Source organism: Bactrocera tryoni, chromosome 5, assembly GCF_016617805.1.
Source record: "Bactrocera tryoni isolate S06 chromosome 5, CSIRO_BtryS06_freeze2, whole genome shotgun sequence".
Lineage (NCBI taxonomy): Eukaryota > Metazoa > Arthropoda > Insecta > Diptera > Tephritidae > Bactrocera > Bactrocera tryoni.
In genome coordinates this window covers 71,385,072-71,407,988 of record NC_052503.1, presented here as the reverse complement: position 1 = coordinate 71,407,988, position 22,917 = coordinate 71,385,072, and the positions used below count along the sequence as shown (strand labels likewise).

The 22,917-nt window shown below is 34.1% G+C and overlaps 2 protein-coding genes across 3 annotated transcripts in view; one reads left to right on the top strand and one right to left on the bottom strand.

Annotated features, from left to right (window-relative positions):
• Positions 1–22,917, top strand: part of LOC120776614 (CUGBP Elav-like family member 4) — a 975,983-nt gene that overhangs the window by 278,039 nt on the left and 675,027 nt on the right. The window lies entirely within an intron of this gene.
• On the bottom strand, positions 14,179–21,583 carry LOC120776613. The gene is made up of 10 exons (XM_040107403.1): positions 21,529–21,583; positions 21,204–21,454; positions 20,834–20,996; positions 20,436–20,683; positions 18,935–19,064; positions 18,756–18,861; positions 18,294–18,692; positions 18,118–18,223; positions 17,940–18,048; positions 14,179–16,970 (listed from the first exon to the last, which is right to left on the bottom strand). Exons 1-10 carry the CDS (start codon positions 21,581–21,583, stop codon positions 16,564–16,566), a joined length of 1,974 nt encoding a protein of 657 aa, XP_039963337.1. The 3' UTR covers positions 14,179–16,563.

Sequence of the window (22,917 nt, the reverse complement as noted above, 5' to 3'; positions counted from 1 at the left end):
GATTTGCTGCACTGAAATTTTTGCACTGATTTTTGTGGGCGAATATATGTATGGAGAGAGAGAGTAGTGAAAAATATTACTGATCATCCTTTGAAATAAATATATTTTTTTCCAAGAAAATTTCTCAAAATAAAGGCAAAAAGTAAAAGTTAATATAGTAATATTGAAAAAAATGTTTTCGAAAGTCAACTTTGCAAATCGATCCCAATTATATTCAGGAGAAAATTATAAATTTATTAATCAAATTCTTAATATAAAAGATTGTAAGCTAAATATTAACTTTACTTCGCCAACTTTATTTCCCTGTTTATAACCAACACACTGATTTCTCCAATGTCCGGCTTTAAAAACGTTAACACTTTACTTTTTATTACTCTATCACCACGACGTATTCACACAAATGATATTTGCATATCTAAATTACTCACGTACTTCATGTAATGCATGCACAAACATACCAACACACTCTCACACACAAATACATCCGCATACATAAACCACCTTATTCGTATGACATTTAGTTGTCTCTGCTTTCAGTTTCAACTTCATCTTGCATGCCATTTCCCATGCCTCCATGCGGCTGGTTGACTTCCTGATCGGCAAGCATCAGCTGCCAGACAGCCGGCCGACCAGCATTTCAACCAGCTGCCTCGTGCTCGCCCTGCCAACAGTTTAAGAACTCATAAAGTAAATGTCCTTTATGAGCGTTGATGGCCAACGAGCCGTTCCAGCCATGTCCATTTCAAACTTCATCCAGCCGCTCGTACGCTATTAGCGAGGCCTATTAATGTTAAATCGCGCAAAGTGTACACCAACACATTCACATACACACACATTGGCTAACCTACTTAATGCTTGCCCATATATACATATAGAAATGCTGAAATATTAAGCATTATGGGGTCATGAGTGCAGTTGTCACCAACATAAATTCTAATGTTTTCGGCCGTAACCGGCTGTATACTAACGGGGGTATTCATATACATACTAACACACATACATTTTCATGCGAATTTTTATGTATGTAAAATAGTACAGTGGCTCTGAAAGTTTCTCTTAACCGACGTTATTCACTTATTTGAAGTATATACATATATCAGTTGACTCTGTGCCTGTTGGGCTGCGTTAACAGCAGTGCATAGTTTGGAAATAACTGTGTTTTTATTTTATAATATTCGAGGTTTGTGTAACTACTATTATCGGTTCTTTTAGTACATGGGCATCTAAACTTTTTACATAACTAGACTTGTTTTGGTTTGCGAATATGCTGGCACCACCACCACACTAACGTTAAATGACTGAAAAAGTCGTGCTGGCTTCGAAAGCTCAGCGTTACCCATAGTCGCACACCATAGTAGTTTGAGAAAAACATACTGGCATGGAATATATACTACATATACATATGTATGTACTGCTATATATAAAGTATACAGTGAAACAAGTTTTTAGAAAGTTTCCGAAGCTTTCATGCAATATACGTATGTTATACTCACATAAACAAAAGCTGCAAGTTTATTTTTATTCCTTATTGAATATATATTTATATATGTATATACATACATATATTTAACGTAAACAGTGAAATAAGTTTTCAGAAAGCTTTCAAAGCGTGTACGCTATTCACATATTTATTTCGAGTTGGGAGCACAAAAGCTCTTAGCCTACTAAATTGTATTATCCTGTATTTATTTCGAGGTAGGAACATAAAAGATTTTGGTATACCAAGTTGACATACAAAATTATGCGCCTTCGTTCAAAAAGCTACGAAGCTTTCGAATTGCGCCATATAGCGCAGTATATAAATCTAAAATCTTCTGAGGAGCATCCCATATTTATTTCGTGGTAGGAAAACAAAAGATGTTAGTGTATAAAAATATGTACCTACGTACTAAAAGCTCCGGAGCTTTCGAATTGCGCCATATAGCGGAGTATATAACCTTAAATGTTTCTAAAGAGCTTATTTAACGAACTTTTAGGCAGCAATTTATATGGGCAGCATTTTATTTACTAGCATAGTTCCCGTTAGATGTCAAAGTGGACGCTAAGTTGTGCAAGGGTTTTTTTGAAGACTAATGTACATGGAAATACATAACTGAAAGCTTAGTGGGGTTCAAAGACAGAGTTTCGTTTAGTCATTACACAAACCATTAGAAAATGTGCATTAACTTGCCGCTAAAAGAGCTTTATAATTGTAGGAAAGGAATCTTTTTTACGCTTTTTAGTGCTTCACCCCTAAATGTAGGCAATAGACTTTATAAATTATAGTTTTTAGTCTTGTTTTACAACTTCCTTGATTAAAATTTTTGATATAACTATATTTTTGAAAGAAATCATTTTTTTTAAATTATTTTTTAAATAAATAAAAAATCAAAAAATTTAACGCTTTTCTCTACTGAACTATTTATTAGTAATACAAAGTAATTTTTATAATAAAAAGTACATGTAAACAGCAAACCTTCTTTAAAGAAAAGATAATAGAATTGTTATTCATAACAAAAAAATATTTAGATATGTGAAATCATTTGCCTATGGGACCACCTGTTGACACATGTTAGGCTCCTAGTTAGCAAATATACACTCACAATTTTAATAGAGCAATACACTCACAATTTTAATAGAGCAATTATTCAGATATAATTTTGCTCAATACAGAAGAGAGTAGACTTTACAAAAAGAGCATAAAAACTAAGAGTATATTTAGGCGCAGACACGGTGCTTCGGTGTTAACACGAAAAATGCCTGCATATACAAAATATTTAGATAATGCATTTTACGAAAAACTTAATTCAGTTGGCGTTAAAATATTACACATAATTTAAATTAATATAATTTTTTCTTTATAAATACGCAACCACCTCTTTTACGTTAGTAGATTCTGCTGTTTTTCACGCCTTTATATATTTGTATTTTAGCGTGCCTACTTGCTTTACATTACTATGTACATATATATTTATTGTAAAGTCTTTACAATTATTGATTGCTTTTGGCACCGTCTTTTTTGGCAAACTGCCAAACCACACCCATATTTTGTCAGACACAACTACACAAACACTTTTAGCGGCGGATGAATTGAAAACAATAGCGATTAAACCACGTTTTTTAGAGGGTGGTTTGCATGAAGTAAAGAAAGCATTACGTATTGCGCCTGTTGGTAGGCAATTATACACAACAACAATATGTAAATAAATTTTCGTGCAAAATTTGCGAAATTTAAATTTTTATACAAGCACGTGCTCAACGCGGAACTTCAACGTAGCTCCAAGCTGTTGCTGTGCATTACTCTAGCATTGCTAGTTATTCTATTTAAATGCCAGCGAATTCTCGCAATTACTAATGATTCTTTGAATTCGCTTTTGAAGCATAGAAATGTAGCAAAATCCATAAATAGCAGCCAATCAGGTGTATGAATGATGTGCCAGCCATCAGTGCGAGGTATTTATTTCAATGACGGAGGGCAAATGCTGCATTGCGACCATGTAATCGCTCGTCCGATTTTGTAAGTTTAACTTTATTATGCCATGGTTTACTGAGCGCACTCGTATTGAAAAGAGTTTTTCTGTGTGTGTGTACAAAAATATTACACGCTACATTGAGCAAAGGCAATAATGATTTCACAGGCATTGCCAGCACACTATCGGGCGTATTACGGTATGAGTTGGCGAATAATATATTTATTAAATCATGGTTTAATAAATTATTTTGGAACGAAATGAGGTAACAGCTTTAATTATTCAAAGCTGAAAAAAAATTTTATCCAATTTTTCTTGAAAAAATATAAAGAAATCTCAAACCGTAGAGAAAAAATGAAAAACCTTCACTTAAAGTCATAAATAGCTTTCTTCTCAACAGACCTTATAAACACATATATATATACATTCTGACAAAAAAGCACCCAAACAAAAAAATCAAAATATTGTATAGTCGAAAAAGTCTTTTCGTATTTCAAAACAAACTTCATTTTTTTTATATTTATACTAATAAATAAATCACTAGAGAAATATGTATCATTTTGGTAGACCACGTTTTGCTATTTTTCCGCTAGAGACATTATTCCAGCAGTGTAAAACTTTTATCCGTGTAAATCGAAATTAAGAAATTTCCAGAACGGAAGTGAGCGAACCATTGTGCTACACGAACTGATTCAACAGTGTCTCCGTCAACTTCACAAATTTCATTGGTGGCTAGCGTGGCATTCTTCCTTTTTTTATACAAAAATTAGAACTAAGTTAGCTCTTAGAATTAAGAATTGTTACGCCTTGTGTATTCTTAAAGTGAAATCTATTTAATTAATATTTCTAAACTATGTTTTTCTCTTTTCTCTTGTAGGTATGTACACATATATTCGTATGCCATAGTGGTCACTTACCGAAGGTAGTATACATATATATAATATATATTAGAGATTTAATTTTTATTCAACCATTTTATTTTACCATTTTCCTTCTTTTCCCTTTGTTAAGGAAAACATTGTTAGAAAAGAGTACGCGGAAATTGTAAATAAAGCGCATGTATTTAATTATTCATGAATGTTTATTTTGTCGCCTTCAATGTAATCGCTACCAGTTGTAACACATTTATGCCAACGGTTTCCAGTCCTCGAAACACTTTTCATAAACCTCTTTTGGCAGAGCCATCAGCTCCTTCAGCGAATTTAGTTTTATCTCTCCGATCGACTGAGAACGGATTCCACGGAGCGGCAATTTCAATTTGGGGAACAAAAAAGAATCACACGGAGCCTAATCTGGTTAATACGGTGGTTCATCGATGGTATTCATTGCCTTTTTGGCTATAAATTCGATCCCAATCGTGGGTTGATGCGATGGTGCATTATCATCGTGTAAAATCCACAATTGTGTCCGTTTTCGACAGATGTTCTCACTCAAGCGCCTCAATACGGCGAAATAGAAGGCCTTATTGAGCGTCTCTTCCTCCGGCACAAATTCATGTTGCACCAAACCACGAATATTAAGAAAGGCAATGAGTATCACCTTGATTTTAGAGCGGCTTTAATGGTTTTTTTTTTATTTCGCCTCGTTTTTTTCATTCATTCCTATGATTGTTGACTTGATTGCATGTCAAAATCATAACTTCATGTCATCATAATGCTCTTCATGAATGTTGAATTTCGATTTCGCACGATCAAGTATATTCATAGAGTCCTGTTTATTATACTTTTGTTGAAAAAAATTCAGCTTTATCGGAACAAGTCGAGCAGGAACTCATTTCTTACCCAAAATATACACTAAAATCATTCTAACGGACTCGTTACAAATGTCGAGCTCTCTTGCCATCTCTCTAACACTTGCATGACAATTTTCAAGCAATATTTCCTTAGTTTTTTCTTAATATTTTCGTCAGTTGCAGATGGCGTAGATCGTCCAGAACGAGGCATGTTTTCAATGATCTCTGGATCGTTTTTGAAGGCTTCGTACCACTCGTAGGCTTGTGATTGCTATTGTTAAAACTGAATCACTGTAAGCCATTTCCAGTATTTGCAACGATTCATAAGTTACAACTTTACTTACTCCAATTATAATTACTATAGAAATTATTACCAAATATCTAACATTGTACTTTAGTTAATTGTTGCTAACTGTATTTACGCTTGGGTGCATATAAAATCGACCAAATATGCTTGGAAACTCCAATATATATTTCTGTATATTATACTCACTCACCTTTCAACCTTTCAAAAGTGGCAATAACTTCGCAGCATCATGTTGCAATTTTGCAGCAAAAATCGAGGAAAAGCTACCAAACGATTCTCAAAATATCGATGACGATTTGAATGGCTGGCAGCTGCCAAAGCACGCATTATGCCCGAGTGAAAAGTTAAGTGGTTCAACTGAATGGACGTCTTGACATTTTGCTTACAGTTATATGCATACACTTGCACGCTAAAATGCGCTCATGTGCTGCTCATAGGTAGCAAATACTTGAAATGCATAAATGCATGGAAATCAAAGTGATTTGGCGTGAGTAATCGTTTTGTGAAATTAATATGCGTAAAAAAGGCAGCCAATATGTAGCAGCAGCAATACAAGTATATGTTAGGTGAGTTGAAGTGAGGTAGGGATCTTTTTTTTTTGAGAGTCATGTATGAGACTTAAAGGATCACGGATTGCAGTTGAAGCGAGTGTATTTACTGAAGAGCGTATTAGCAGAATAAAAATGTGATTTATGTTTTGAAAGTCATGTATGTGAATTCAGGGATTAAGAATTGCCGTAGCGTAAAATAAGCAAATTTCTTGCGAAGTATTTATTTGGTTATGAAAAGGCATATTTTACGGTTAATTAGGTAAGGCAGTGCATAATAGCTTCGTTGATTCAGCTAATATTTGTATTGTGTTCAACAGGAAAATATATATACATGTATATATTTATTTTAGTACACATTTTAACAAATAGTACTTCGCCCACCATTAATTTTGCTAAATACTTTTACTGTCTGCCAACCGCTTGACTACTGAACCAGTTCGATAAATACACAAGTCGTTAAAAACGATAAACAATGAAAGTTCAGTTATTGCTAAAAAGCAGATCAGGGTTAGGTGATATGTTTTGGGAGCATGCATTATCCTCAAGATAATGTGGAAAATGCACGTCTCGAAAAGACTGTGGGATGGTTGTTGAACTAGCTGCCGGTCACTACTTAGTTCGTTACATGGGTTTAGGGTTTAAAAAAATCGATTTTATTTTATTGTCTTACTAAATTAAAACCACACCTCTAAAATATTACCCTAAATTTTCAAGTTGATCCCAGTAATAGTTTAGGAGATACAGCCTTGAGAACTTGTGCGCTCGAGGCTAGCTAGGTTAAGTGCGCCGCCTTTGAACGCGTTTTACTCGAAACTGTGTTTTTGAAGTCGGTTGGCAAGATATCTCGAGAAGAACGGTTGAGCATTTTTAAGAATTTTTTCATAATCCTTTGAGATACAATCTTTTAACACTTGGACGAAGAAAATTGTTTCAATTAAAACTATTTGAAAAAAAGTAAAATTTTAAGTTTTTTAGAAAAAATGTCTACCAAAAATCCAATTTTCAGCATTTTTCCTTCATCCAAGTACTTTGAATGATCCTGTAAGGAGTTATCCTGCCAACGCCTACTCACCTTTTTTCTAAGGGGTCACCGGAAATGGCGTCGCAATGGACGATTTTATAATTTTTTTTTTCCAAAATTGCAAAATTTCTTTGCTAATAGTGTATGTTTGTAGCAATCAAAAAATTCTAATAAAATATTTAAGTTTTTATATGAAAAAAAAATTGTTGAAAAAAGCCTGTTTTTTACCCGAAGAAGCGCGAGCATAACATGCTAGCCGCATGGGTATTATTAGCGATGACAGTTGTAGAAAAAGCAGGGCAGTAGGCCTGAGTGGGACGCTGGCACACCTCCTATGATGCTGTCCAGAATTACCTAGAAGTAAAGCTAAGATATCTAAAAGTTTCGCGGTACAATGCACTAGATGAAGTTTAAGAACTAGATATCAAGTATCTATTAAGCTTCAGCTCGAATTGATAAGCCTCCAACTGGCATTACAAAGGACCTGTGTTACCTAACCTAACATAACCTGGTACTTCTCTGCTCAGCTTTCCAATCACATATTTGTTGCAAGCAACACAGTAAGTTTCGCATATTCTTATGCGTAGATCTAGAGACCCTTTAGCTACATTTTCGCTTCTACTTTTCACCTAACTAAGTCTTGACCGTCGCATTACATATTTTTGCTTGTATGTAAGCAACGTGCTTTGTAGTGCAATATTTACCAACTAAAGTGCTCAAAAAATACTTTTATGCGGAGCAGAGAAACTCACAAACTCAAGGAGCCATTAGAAATAAAGTAATTATTCACAGCTTCACTCAATTTGAGAACACACAGCAGTGAGGAAACCTTAGCGCAGCAAACGCAAAGTGAACTAAACATTTGTGAGACTTGAAGAACAGCAAACAACAAACAACAGATAATAATAAATAACAACAACAATGTATACACTTAAGAAATAAAAGCAAATAATATAAAAAAAAAATCATAAAATGCTTTGAATTCATGTCAAACCAACGAGCGAAGGAAAGAAAGATTATGAGAGAGTGAGAGGACGAAGGAGAGTGTGGCAAAAGCGACATGAGCCTTGGCTGCGCTCTGAACCGTGAGCTGTTAGCTGTTAGCTGGCGGTTTACCACATTCTACTGGCATACCTGCTAAGCCAACGCTTAAAGTTGCTAATTAAAGTTGAAGCATTTTTAATTAAGACAACGGAGCCAAACAAGTGGAAATGGCAAATATGCGTTGCATTTGTTGTAACACCTGATTGCGCTTTGTTTGCCACTGCTGTTGTTATTGTTGCTGTTTTGTGTTGCTTACATTGTTGCTATTGCTACACTCTGTGTATGTGTAGGTGCGTATATTGTTGCTGCTTTTGTTAGTGGCAAACTTTTTAATTTAATAATATTGCAAATATTTTTCATAAAACAATTTCACAAATTCTATAAAATTCATACAAAACCAAAGTTAAAAGCCAGCAACCACAACGTAGCCGGGTTAGAGCAGGCGGTCGGCTAAAGTGCTGGCAGTGCAGGGAAAATATGTTTTAATAAAATGCGGTGTTTTAGAAGGAAATGAGGTGATAGCTTAGGCTTTGCTTATGTTAGGTGATTCTGTTAGAGAGTAGAAGCATAAAGATCACTTGCTGAAAATGCATGTCGCACTATTACGCACAATTAGTAACACTCTGAATTAAATGTAGAGAACTGAGAGTGGCAGAGTGGCAATTTTGCTTATAAATCTTGCCCTTTTTAGCGCTGAGCAGCTGATGAGCAACTAAAGCTGAAGAAAAGTGAAAGAGTAGAAATATTTAATATAGAATTAGCACTGCACGAGCTTTTTCTCTGAAATCGAAGCGTAAATATGATATCTTTTCCGATTTTGGCTGTTTTTACAAAAGGAGTTTCATGGGTTTTGATATTTCAATTTTTTTTTTATTTTTTATTTCTGTATTTTTTTAAACACAAGGTGATTTATCGACGCATTTCGACGCCCAAGCATGCACAGACTCTTAATTCACTGAACTATGTCAATATCGTCGTATAACTCGCACAGCTCATAATTCCATCGAAAACGGTATTCGCTGTTGCCAATCTGCAAAAGTCATAAATCTTCCGCAGAACCTTTCCCTCTAAAACTCGTAACGTCTACTGATCAGATGTTGTCATCGTCCATGTCTCTGCATCATATAATATGACGGGGATGATGAGTGACTTCTAGAGTTTGGTCTTTTTTCGTACAGAGAGGACTTTACTTCTCAATTGCTTACTCAGTTCGAAGTAGCACCAGCTGGCGAAGGTTATTTTGAGTTGGATTTCCAGGCTGACGTTATTGTTGGTGTTAATACCGGTTCCAAGATAGACGAAATTATCTACGACTTCTAAGTTATTACTTCCAACAGCGACATGGGAGTAAAGTCCCGAATGCGACGACTGTTTCTTTGATGACAGCAGATATTTCGTCTTGCCTTCGCTCACTATTAGACTCATTTGCTTTGCTTCTTTGTCCAGCCTCGAGAAAGCGGAACTAACGGCACCTATGTTGAGGTCAGTGATATCAATATCTTCGGCGTACGTCAGCAGCAGTTAACTCTTTTAAAAGATGGTACCTGCTCGAGTAAGCTCTTCAGTTCGAATTATTTTTTCTAGCAGTAGATTGAAGAAGTTGCATGATACAGAGCCGCCTTGTCTGGAACCTCGTTTGGTGTGGAACGGCTCAAAGAGTTCCTTACCGATGCTGATGGAGATTTTGGCGTTGCTCAACATCAGTTTACTCAGCCGTATTAGTTTTGCGGGATACCAAATTCAGACATAGCGGCATAAAGGCAGCTCTTTGTCGTTCCGTCAAAAGCTATCGATCGCTCGATAGAACCGTATATGCGATGTTGAGGAGGCTTATCCCACGGTAGTTGACGCAGATTGTGGAGTCTCCCTTGTTATGAATTGGGCAGAACACTCTTAAGTTTCAATCATATTCTACAAAGAAGCAGATGCATGCTCCTTATCAGGTCTCCGCCGCCGAATTTGAATAGTTCATCTTCCCTCGCCGAACCGTCTGTTCCATCGTCATCGTTTGGGGAATCGGTGTTCCCTCCATCATCATCAGTCGCTAGATCTTTTTTGGGGGGTTCTACAAGAGTATGTTCCGGTCGCCGCACCTTTTCGTAGAATTTTCGAGCATTACCCTTTTCGATCATCTCAGACGTCAATTTTAATCGTTCAGTTTGGCATAGATTATGTCTTAAGAAATAACTTATGCTAAATTTTATTAGACCCCATAGAAGTCTACATATATCTATTAATAAATATATAAACTTTCATGCCTGCTGAAGTGTATATGAATATTTTCGCTACCCGTGACCGATTGTGTGTGCTTTGAGAGAGTAAACTACTGTATGTGTGTATGTATTCATAAAAGCAGATATATACATACAGTTATACTATATGTACTAGATAAAAAGTCGTTATGCCAACACCAATACACTGAAAACTCATACAATTTGGCTTCGTGTGTTTTTTGCTATTACTGTTTGGCGAGAAGTTGTTGATTGCTACTACTGCTTCTATTTACGAGTATATTGCTGTTGATGACGATGATGAAAGCGATTGCTTAGCAACGCAACAGTTTGCCATGGCAATAATACCTTATAATTTGTGATTGAGTTTTATTCAACGAACGAACGAGCGAAAGCAAAAAAATCACACAACACAACACAAGACAAAAAAAAAATAGCGATTACAAAGTATGACGACAAAAGCAGCAATAACAACAAACACAATGGCGCAATAAATGTGAAAAAGTGTTGTTGCTGTGGTTGCCGCACGACGTTCGAGGTAAAAGTTCAGCTGGCTTGAATGATTGCTGGTGGCTGTGGCGCAGCTGTGTAGCAGAGCAAAAGCCAGTGAGCGCGCACACTGTAAGGCGGGGGCGTTGTATGTGGTTGTAAGCTGGAAAAGTTGGTTGCGAAAATGAAAACAACAAACGTGAAAGTAAGAGTTCAGCAAAAACTAGAAGCCAATAATAATTTTTTGTTGCAAGCAGTAGGTAGGAAAAATCAGCAAATGCGCGTAGGTGGCAAGTAGATGGTTGATAATTAAGTAATATTTGTGATACATGTGTATAGAAATTGAAGAGGTATTAAATCATAATTATTTTATAGAATTGGCAAAAATTTCTAATTTCCACGTCTTTCCAAGGGTTTTCATGTTCTTCGTAGGGTTTTCAGTCTTCAAATCTCGTTGATTTTTACTAATACAGAGCCAATAAAAATGATAGCTGCTCTTACTAGTGAGCCATTTTTATCGAGCTGCTGTATTTAGTCTAGAATATAATTATTTTTTTGAAATTTAGTAATATATGTATATCACTTGAAAAATTTCAATTATTTTCGCTTTTTGATAAACTTTCGTCATGACCACCAACACCAAAAGTTTTGCAAAAAACATCTTAACGGAAAATAAATATGCCAATTTTGTACCTAATACAGGATCCTGTTGTAAATTAATTATAATTAAATTTATAATGTATACTTTTAGGCGCGCTACATTCTGTGATGAGTTTTATACTTATAAACAACTCATATTGCTGGATTACCAACAATTTGTTGAGAAATATGAAGGATTATGTGAAAATGAATGATTTCAGCAACACATACTTTTAGACGTACATTAAATTATGCCGGAATTGTGCTTTAAAATATATTTATTATTGGTTTAATCTTAATATTGCTAGTTTACTAACGATTTACTGAGAACCATACATTTTCTTAACACTTTTAAAAATTTTTAACTTCACATACTTTTAGGCGTACCTTAGATTATACCGGAATTTTACCAGAAATATTTGTTTCTTATAGACTTTATCCTCATATTGCTGATTTACTAACGGTTTACAGTGAAACATCAATTTTTTTAGCACTTTTAACAAATTTCAACTATGCATACTTTTAGGCGCCACGTAAATTATATCGGAATTGCTCAAATATTTATTTATGAGGCTTGATCCTCGCAGTGTTTGCTTACCACGTAATAATTGAAGAAATCTCAGGTTTTTCAGCATTTTTCAATAATTTTAATAAACGCATACTTTTAGGCGTATCAAAAGTTATACAGGAATTGTGCTATAAAATACTTTTCTTACGAATTTCATCCTTGTATTGCTAGTTTACTAACGATTTATCGAGGAATACGTAAGTATTTTTGAATCTTTTTGACTAACTTTACATACATACTTTGAGGCGTACTTTAAATTTTGTCAAAGTTATGCTCAAAATATTCATTTTTTATACACTTGCGCCTCGAATTTCTAGTTTAATACAGATTTATTTCGATATACCAAGGCTTTTTAGAACTCAGTGATTTTAAATACACATACATTTAGGCGCTTCATCACTTAAGCTAGAATTATGCTGCAAATTTTCTGTTTTATTACGGTTGTTCCTCGAATTGCTAGTTTAGTACTGATTTATTGCGAAATACGAAGACTTTTGAGGACTTTTCAATGATTTCATCTAAATATACTTTTAGGCGCACCTTAAATTATAACGGAATTGTACTTCAAATATTTTTTTTATAGACTTGATCTTTGTATTGCCAGTTTACTAACGATTTACTGTAGAAAATTTGGTTTATTTAGTGCTTTTAAAAAATTCCAAATACACATACTTTTAGGCGTTTCTTATATTAGATTAAATTTGCCTTTAAATCGTATTTTCTTATTTATTTTAAACAAACATATCAGCAATTTTTTGATATAGTCAATACTGAATTATATAATTCAACTAATTGAATTTCATTACTTTTACTATTGCCAGTGTTTCGGTATTTACATAGAGGTATTACTTTACTGTCTCGGCTAGATATCTGCCTTTGTTTATATTGGAACTCTAGTTAACATTTTTCTTGCATTGCCTTTATTATATAACATTGTGACTATTTCTATTTCATTTTACTTTGTATTTTCTCCAACTTGTTCTTAGTTGCCAGGTAACCATACGCAAGACCTTGAGTATTGTTGTTATTGCAGCAAGAACTAATAACATAAAAGCAGTTTTATTATTGGCCGGCAGCAAGAGGTGCCTGGAGGCTAAGGTGGAAGTTTAAGTAAATATAAAAAAATTAAGAAATTAGAAAAAAAAACAAAAAAATTTCGGAAACAAAAATAATTTAATAAATAAAATTTAATAAAATATAATTAATAAGCATATTAAATTCAAAATAAATTAATTTAAAAAAATATGTATTTTCAAAATAAAGTTTAAAAGTTAATTAATTCAATTGTTTTAAATAAAATAGATTTAAAAAATTATTTAGCACATTTTTATAATTTTCGAAAGCTGAAAAATTCTCATTTGATAAAAAAACTGTTAATAATGATATTAAATTCAGAATTAATTAATATAAAAAGATATTTTTCTAAAATCAAGAAAACAACTTTATAAAATTAATTTGCACATATTTTTATAATTCTCGAAAGATAAAATAAATCTCATTTATTCAAGAATTCGTCTGAGCCATAGCTGTTTCAACTTGCTTAACCCATGGTTACTACAAGTGGGTACATATGACCTTTATTTCAACAAGGGTTAAGAAAAAAAATAATTGAGAGCTTTCTATAAGCAAAGTTAAACAAAACTTTCATTAAAAATTTTCGGTTTTGTCATTTAGCTAACATTTTATTTAATAAATTTAAACCAACGCAGAAATCGCGAGAATCAATTTATTTTATTACAAGCCAGTCAAAAGCTACATACACGCACATATACTCCAACATTCATATTTACAAATAAATACTCTTTTATATAGTACATGCTCCCAAGCCCACCTGATCATATTTCTCTTAGCCCTCGTTGCCGCGCTGCCATTCGTCAATATTTTTTCATTGTTGCCAACTGTGCTTGCCAGCTATTTGTACCAACAATTGCTTCCGTTGTAAATATTTGTTATTTTGTTTGGCTTTGTTGCTTTTGTTGTTGTGCATTTTATGAAATTCCTTTAGCGAAATCCTACTCAATTAGTTGGAATTTCTTATTTATTTCAGATGTTTTACTTTATTTCTCGAGCATACTTGTTGTGCTGCCACGGAAGTTGTTCAAGCTGTTTGTGTGTGTGCGCGAAGATTACAAATACTTTTGAGGATATATGTTTGCTGCTTTAGTTGCAAAGATTTTTTTATTAATATTGAAAGTATTTGACAAAAAATTAAGTAAAAATTATTGCTTAAATTTCAATTCTCTATTCTTCAGTTAAATATTTGAAGTTTTGGCATTTATTTTGGTAATAAAACGAGCCACGCTGACAAATATTGTTCAGTGGAAAGAGCACATATTTTTAACAAACCTGCGCTAAGCTAAAAGTAGAGATATACTAAGGAGAGCTCAGGAAATCGTCAGACATGAGGTTAGATTTCTTTATGTGGTTTGAAGAATGGCATTTAACCCATGACGAAGAAACTTGGCATATTTCGGTAAAAATAAAATATTAGAAAACAATTTTTTGTGACTCTACTATTTTTACTTCTGGATACGATGCCATAAGGTGAGCCAAAAATGGTAAATAGTCATTTTTTCTTATTCCATTGAAGTATGGAAGCTCCACTTGGTAATTTTTCTTTCGCTTTTAATGTTGTGGGTGGGATAACTCTCAATGAAAGTGTTCTAAGAAAGATCCAGATATTGTTTTTCTATTTTTTTAATATTGTGGATTGGATCACTCTCAGTGAAAATGTTCCCAGAAAGATCCTGATATTGTTTTTGTCTAATTTTTTATATTGTTGGTGGCATCAGTCTCAGTAAAAATGTACCTAGCAAGATCCAGACACAGTTTTTCTCTAATTTTTAATATTCTGGGTAGGATTACTCTCAGTGAAAGTGTTCTTAGAAAGATCCTGATACTGTTTTCACTCATTTTTAATATATTGAGTGGGATCACTCTCTGTGAAAGTTGTCTTAGATAGATCCAGATACCGTTTTTCTCTCATTTGTAATATTAAGCGTGAAAACACTCCTAGTATATTTTTCGCAGAATCGTCAACGTCTCTCCCTTGGAACGAAATTACACTTTATGGAAATTATTGGGGAATATTGTAAAATTTTTTCCGTAAAAGCTGCTTTGTCTTCCAAATTTTCATTGAGTTTATCAAAAAATTCTTTAGGAAACAAAAATTTAGCTCTTAAAAGTTTTATGAACATCCTCAGATTCTCATATACATGATACTGTTGTTGTTCTTTTCACCTACTTATAGCAACTATTGACGGTCTTTGGAGTTGTGATGTGCCACTACAGGCCCACGTATTGATTTGTGAAACTATAAGGTAACTCAAAAGTACTCGTAGTGTGCTGAACATTTCAGTCTTCTGAAATGTTGAACTATGATAGCCAACACACGGTCTTTAACTTAATATAAACCACTTAAATATGATTATCTCTCACATCTCATACAAAATATGTTTAAATTAATAATAGTGTTTACCGAAAGTGTTAGGCAACTTTTTCCCCCAAAAAAATATTAGAGATAAGCACGAAAACATCATTCATCTGCTAAACTCCACGCTGCATACAAATGAAAAAATGCATCAAAGTTTTCGGGTGCATTTGCGCTTGAACGCTCCTCAAAGCTGCGCGCGAAATAGCTGAAGTTTTCGATTTGTTGCCACCACAGCAACTCAAAGTACTTTCGCCGCGGTATTCGCCTCTATGTTGCAGCAGCGTTTTGGCGTACACACAACTATGGTATATGCCTACATAACCATGTGCGTTTCAGTGGAAATTTATCAGCGCTTTTCGCTGTGTGCAGGAGCTGCTCTAATGTGCATTCATATTTTTTTCGCCTCCACTTTCACATAACATGTTTATATTGATTAGGTGGGAAAGTAAAATATTAACCACAGATGCGCGGCGGTTGAGCGGGTTCTGAAAAGCGCACATATAAAGCGCTCAAGGATCCGGCATGCCAGCTTAGCGGCGGTGTTGCTTAGAAATTTGCTTATGATGTGCGTATAGCGTTCCGTCTGTTTGTATTACTTTTCTATGAATATGTGAGAATATATGTAGATTAAGGAGAGTTGCTTGTGCATGTGGCTGGACTCATTTCACTCTTCATTAGTTCGTTGCCTATATATGGTTGTCATATTGTGCAAAGTTGGGTGTAGTAGAGCTGATGATTTCGAGAGCATACAAACCAGAAATTTATTTCTTATCAGGAGCTTATTAAATTTTCATATCCACTAAAAATTATTTGACTAAGCTTTATTGAAAAAAAGTCATAAACCAGTTGAGAATTGAAAGTATGTAGAAATAACCAACGAAATGTCATCTTAGATCATCAAAAATATATAACAAACCTTCCGAAAACTTAAAGTAATGCTAAGCGTCATATGAAGCTGACTAAGAAACAGCTATCAAATACTTCGTGGGCAGCAATTAGTGCGTGAAAAGCTTTTTTAACTTATTTCCTGTTAATTTTACACTTCTTCAATCTTTTCTTCTATATTTTTATTCTACACACTTTGGTTCACACATGTAACTCAGTTTACATGTATCACCGCTTGTGCTTTCTTCTGCGTATACTTGTAGTAGACCAGCTCGCCAATAAAAGCGAAGATACTGAATACAACGCCAATTATTAACGGCAATACCAAGCCGATGAAATTTCCCATATCCAATTTAACTGGACCCACATCGAAATCCATATACATAGATGCCTGTATCTCTTCCTGCTGTTGGCCATCCATGTAGGTGGCAGCAACTTCCCACTCCCAGAATATATCCAAGCCGGTTGAGTGCACTCGCATAATCACATCATTCAATTTGGGCAGCAAAGCCCATAGGCGTGGCACGAAGGCAAAGCAATATTGATAATAAATATCGTCAATCATTAGCTTGAGGCGTTTAAAGGATTCATCTGTGAGAAAGTCAACGTTGCCAAAATGACCTGGGGAAATAAAAACGAAATACAAGTGGAAAATTAAATTTGCAGTTGAAATAACGTTATTTTTGAGTTCAGATAATTTTTATTTTTTTTTAAAGGTGGTTAAGCTACGAGTAACAGTTATGGATATAAAAAATGTCATGAGATGTGTGAATACTAAAATGAATCCAAATTTGAATTAAATACAAAAAAACATAAATTTAAAAAAATGTCATATGATATTTTTGATCACGTGATGTATGAATACCATTTTCATGTAAAATAAATCTGAATTTGAATGAATCAAGAACACAAAAGTCATGTGATATTTTTATATCATGTGATGTGTAAACACTGCTTTGGAAAAAATTTGTTAAAATTTTCACATAATTATAAAAGTCATGTGATATTTTGATATTATGTGTTAACACATACATACATAATTATAAAAAAATGTCATGTGATATTTTTATATCATATGGTGTTAAATATCAAGTTCTTTTAAAATGTTGCCAAATTTTCCTTAAGCTGCAAAAAACACAGAATTATAAAATAATTACATGTGATATTTTGATATTTTGTAATGTGTGAATACCACTTTCATATAAAATGAATCCAAATCAGAGTTAAATTGTAATCAAATAAACGTCAAGTGATCAAATATATCAGTTACGAGTGCTGTCAAATGACGTAATGCTTATATTATATGTGATATCAGGTCTTAATATATAGAAACTAGGTGATATGATCTCAGAATGATTTGATATCAACATTTTATATGTTTCTACATGAGGTTAAATGTTTTCGAAATCAAAAAGATTTGTAATTCCATAAAATCGTAACACGATATCATAGGTAAGTCATATGATGTGATATAATACTTTTACCAGAAAAAGGTGATCATAAAATCTTTATTACGCCAGTTTTTATAGAAAGAGTGTGATGTCCTATTGGTACTTAGAATTTTTCACGCTCTTCTTCTTTACAACATACCGAATGCCAATCGCTCCAAAATGAAGCCCATATTCTCCGTCTTCGCAAATTCCGTTAGTTGCTCGTATGTGTAAACATGGTATTTTTGCAAAAGCTTTTCCACCATCGGCTGCAAGTAACAGAAAAGTTAAACATGAAAACCAAAATCTACTAGAGCAAATATTTAGACCCAACTCACATCATCATCAGCGCCTTTCAGTGAAATAACCCAATCAGGTGATGTGGCGGTCCACGGTATGCCATGCCTATATAAACGCTCCACAGAATCCGAGGCTTCCTCCAATCTAAGCATTATTAACAAGAAAATGAAAATTTAAATATAGGGATACAAAATATATCAAGTCTGAGACTTACGTCGGCAGGGTCAATATCGCCGACAGACCACCACCATAGACACTCGTCACAATCGTGTCCATCATGTAGCAAGCGAAGAGCACCATGCGTACCGTATGTGAATTCACCACATAATCTGAACCTTGTGATACGAATAGCTTTAGTGTCATTATGTAACCAAATTGAAAACTCTCCATTAAACCATATTGTGGTTCAGTATCGGATGGCGCTAGATGGCGTGTGAAAAAGAGCGCCAACGCCTCAACGCCCAGACAGGCAAATACGCCCAGCCAGAGTGTGAGTTGAAAGGGACGTAGCGGTAGTAACCAGCTGGTGAGACGATGTGGCGACGGTACCAGGCAAGTGACGCCCGAACGACCAATAAATAAGGACATATCCAAATAGCGATAATCATCGGGCCTAATAAAGCATAATCAAAAGAAATATGAGATAAAAAAGCAGTGATGGTAGTACTAAATTTACCAAAAGTATAAAGCACCAACAACGTATTGCGCTTTTCTGGAAGTTACCAAACCGAAAACACCATCCGCCGTCAGATTTGCATAAGATGTGCCCCAATCATCTTCGGCTATTATTCGGTATGAAAAAGTGAAGACCAGTCTCATTCTGATCGAAATACACATATCTATGTATATGCTTACATGTATCGGCATTTACTGTACAGTTAACCACTTCACAGAGCGCGAGCAACATTCGTACTTCAGTGCCATCAATATGTACCATGCCGCGAAGATTTTCCGGAGCGTGGTCTTTGATCTGTGGCTGAAGATTCTAGAAAGAGATGTAAAGTTGCTTTACTTCACGTCCCGCAAATGTGTAATAGCGTTTTTCTAGTATCTTTTTCGAGTTTGTAAGGAGTGATTGGAAAAACTTAATAATTTATTATTATTCAAAACGAAATTTTTGCACAATTTTACGAAATAATCATTTCGGAATGGCTCTAAATTTTTTCGGAATTATTCGGAGTTTTTCGAATTTAAGAAAGTTATTCGGATATTAAAATATGAAGTCGAGTAGCTATTTAATAATATGTTCGGAGTAAGTTTTAGTTCTAATAATTATTTTCTTTCACTATTTCATTGAAATAATAGCTTTAAAATTCTTCTGAGTTTTTCGGAGTAATTCGTAGTTTTTCGGAATTCAAAATTTTTTTGAATAATTGCTGAAAATATTTCCACCAACTTTATGTGACCAAAATTATTTTTGCCAACGCATAATTTCCTTCAAATATTATTTTCGGCATGATTCTGAGTTTTCTAGAATTTTCTAATTCCGAATTTATAGGACTTTAAAAAATTGTTCGAATAACTGTATATAAGGGTTTCTCTTTTAAAGAGTATTTTCCTGCATAATTTCAAAGAAATAATAGTTTCGGGATAATTATGAGTTTTTTCGGAGTAATTTGGAGTCTTTCGGAGTTAAAAAAAATTATTTCAATAATTGATGAAAATGTTTTCTCCAATATTATGTAGCAGGAATTAGACTTCGCTATGCGTCATATTAATTTTGGGATGATTCTATGCTTTTTGGAGTAGTTCCGAGTTTTTTGGAACTTAAAAAAATTACTTGAACAATTCAATAGGAAATCGAGTATTTACTAATAAATTTCAAGGTGCGCTTTCTTTGGAGTAATTCTGATTTTTAAGGTATTATTCGGAGTCCTCCGAAGTGCGTTTTAGTCTCTTCATGCTCTCTTGCGGAATCTCATTTGTATAGTAATTTAGGGAGGCTTCGGAGTTTTCCGGACTAACTCGATTTTTTCGGAGTAATTCGGAGTTTTTTCTTGTATAATTTATATAAAATAATAGACTTGGAATAATTTAGAGTTTTTTTAGGAGTAATTCGGAGTTTTTCTAATTAAAAAAATAGTTTAAATAATTGTTGGAAATACTTTCTACAAGTTTATATGATTAAAAATAAAGTCTGCTGTGTTTAATTTCGTTTAAATAATAATTTCGGAATGATTCTTGAATAATTTGGAGTTTTTTCGAAAAAATTCGGAGTTTTATTTGAATAATTGTTAAAAGTATAATATGTTCACCAAATTTATACGAAGAAAGTAATCTTTACCGTGACTTGCTTCTTTTCCGAACAAACTTATGTATTTGGTAAAAAGTATTTTAGATAATCGAATTCACTTACATAATCTTTCACTGTAAATGGACGATAATCGAAAATTCCGACTGTCACTTCGCGTCCTTGCAAGTTTTGAACCTTGTCCATGTACAAATCAACGCCCAACTCAAATTTACCCTCCACACCATTATATCGATCCAATACATACAGTTGCTCCGGATGCTCAGCTAGAGGTCCAATGAATTTATTAGTTTTCAATGCAAACGTCGAGCAATTGCCGCACTCGGCTTCGACTATTAAAACATTTGGTTGATCTGTAATTAAATTCAAGTGGCAGTAAAGTACACGCTTACAAAGCCACCTACAAGCGATATATACATATGTATTTAACTGCCAACTTTGATAAATGTGCAACGAGTAACGCTAATAAATATGTACATATATATAAGCCGTATGTACTTTACCTATGAAAAGAAAATCATCGAAGTATGGTGTCGTATCCTGTTGCAGGTCCTTACGGTACGCAAATAGAAATTTATTACGCAACGAACGCCAAACTGATATTCTGCTGGCATTGTAAAAGCTACGCGCAAAGCTCGGTATGTCCTCCTGAAAGGCCACGAAAGTCTACGAAGTGCACGGAAGGCGATAGCGAACGGCGGGTTATAAAAGTGGTAATTAAAATTCATGCGTAATTAAATTAAAATACAAAATGAAACTGATTTCACAGCTATCTTGCGCTTATCTACCACTTATTTTAATTTTCTCGCAACACTCACTCCGTCAGCAACTTTGGTCGCCGCCACCGCAGTCTGACTGATTACTCGAACTCACCTCACAGTGGGATTCTCTGATAGCTATAGTCAATTTCTGCACCAACGCATCGGGCTGCATGCCGTAGGCCAGTTGCGTTTCGGCAAAAGCTGTAAAATTGTAAATGTCCTGCTGCAAGGATTGCGACAAATTGTCAGGCCAAATATTTATGTACTGTATGAATTCGCCATTGGCTGGTGTTTGCAATTCAAATGGGAAATCGTGATGCCACAGGATACAGGTAGCATGCGAGTCAATAAAATATGTTTGTACTAGTGTGGGAGTAAGCGGAATTTTATTAATAATGAATATAAAAAAGGTATAGATTTAAAAAATGCAAATTTACTTATGAAATTGAGTAGCGTAGTCCAGTGGTTGACTGCAGGTGATAGCAGTGACATATTTAATTTATTTTTTATTTACTTGTATATATTTAAACACAAACCGAGAACTGAAGCTGGCACTGGAGTACACTTACTGTCAGCGCTGAGTGGTGGTAGTGGCTTTTATAAGCGATTTTCCTGTGTTATGCACTTATAAAGTAATGTAAACAAATTATAAGCCTAGTTAATGGTTAGTTACGACACTTTATTAGAAAGTGCAAATACGGGTTTCTTTATTGTGCGTGTTAAGGATACTTTGCATGGGTAAACAGGTGCTTAGTTGGTGTGTAAATATAAGTTATGAATAAGTCTTTAACCCTTAAAGTAAGCAATTGATATTGTTGCACTTATGCCACGTGATAGTAAATACCAGAAGCAAAACTACAGTGCGTATGAGTAACTATCAGATCAGTAAGAAGCGATGTGATATATTAGAGACGAATATTATAAATAAAAAAGTACCTACATTTACATAAATTTATTAATATTTACAGTCGTTAGCAACTGATGTATGATAAATATGTTGCATTCGACATACATACATACATATTTTCGATTATACGCATGATTTTCCCAAGAAATCTGTAGTTTTTTTGTGTTTTGAAAACACTTGATAAAGGCGGTAGGTCCTAATTTCGATCTTAGAAGCTTCTGTGTTTAAATAGTTACTTAAGGAATAATTCGGAGTTTTTCGGAGTAACTTCTAAATTCAGTAAAATATATAAATTAAACTTAGCATAGTGTTTTGTTAAGGCCTAATATTTTCCACCACAATTATATAACAATAAGCTCAAAATTACATTATCAAACTTACTGTACTTACTTGTGTGTATTTGGATTGATTCGGCGCTTTTTAGCAATAATTCGGAGTTTTTAGGGAATTTTCGGAGTTACTCCGAAAGTTATCCAAAACACAGATATCACAGTTTACGTTATCGTTTGTCTTATATACGGTAAAAATTCTAACTATTTTATCATTTCTGAGCATTTCTTGCATTTTTAAATTTTTAGGAGAATATCTTAAAAGTATTTTCTTTTTAAAATTTCTAATTTTTATTTCCTTTTTATGATTTAGCAGTAGTTTGTAGCTTTCGGAGCAACGCCAGAAGTCACTAGCAACACAAAAAGTCAATCCACACATCCTTTCTCACCTAAGCTATATTATAAACAAGAAAAAACGTGAACTTCGGCTGCACCGAAGCTAATATACCCTTCACAGGTGCATTTCTTTTAGTAAATATGTGTACAAGAACTTGATCGTTCAGTTCATATAGCAGCTGTGTATATGTTATAGTGGTCCGATATCGGCAGTTCCGACAAATAAGCAGCTTCCTGAAGGGAAAATGATGTTT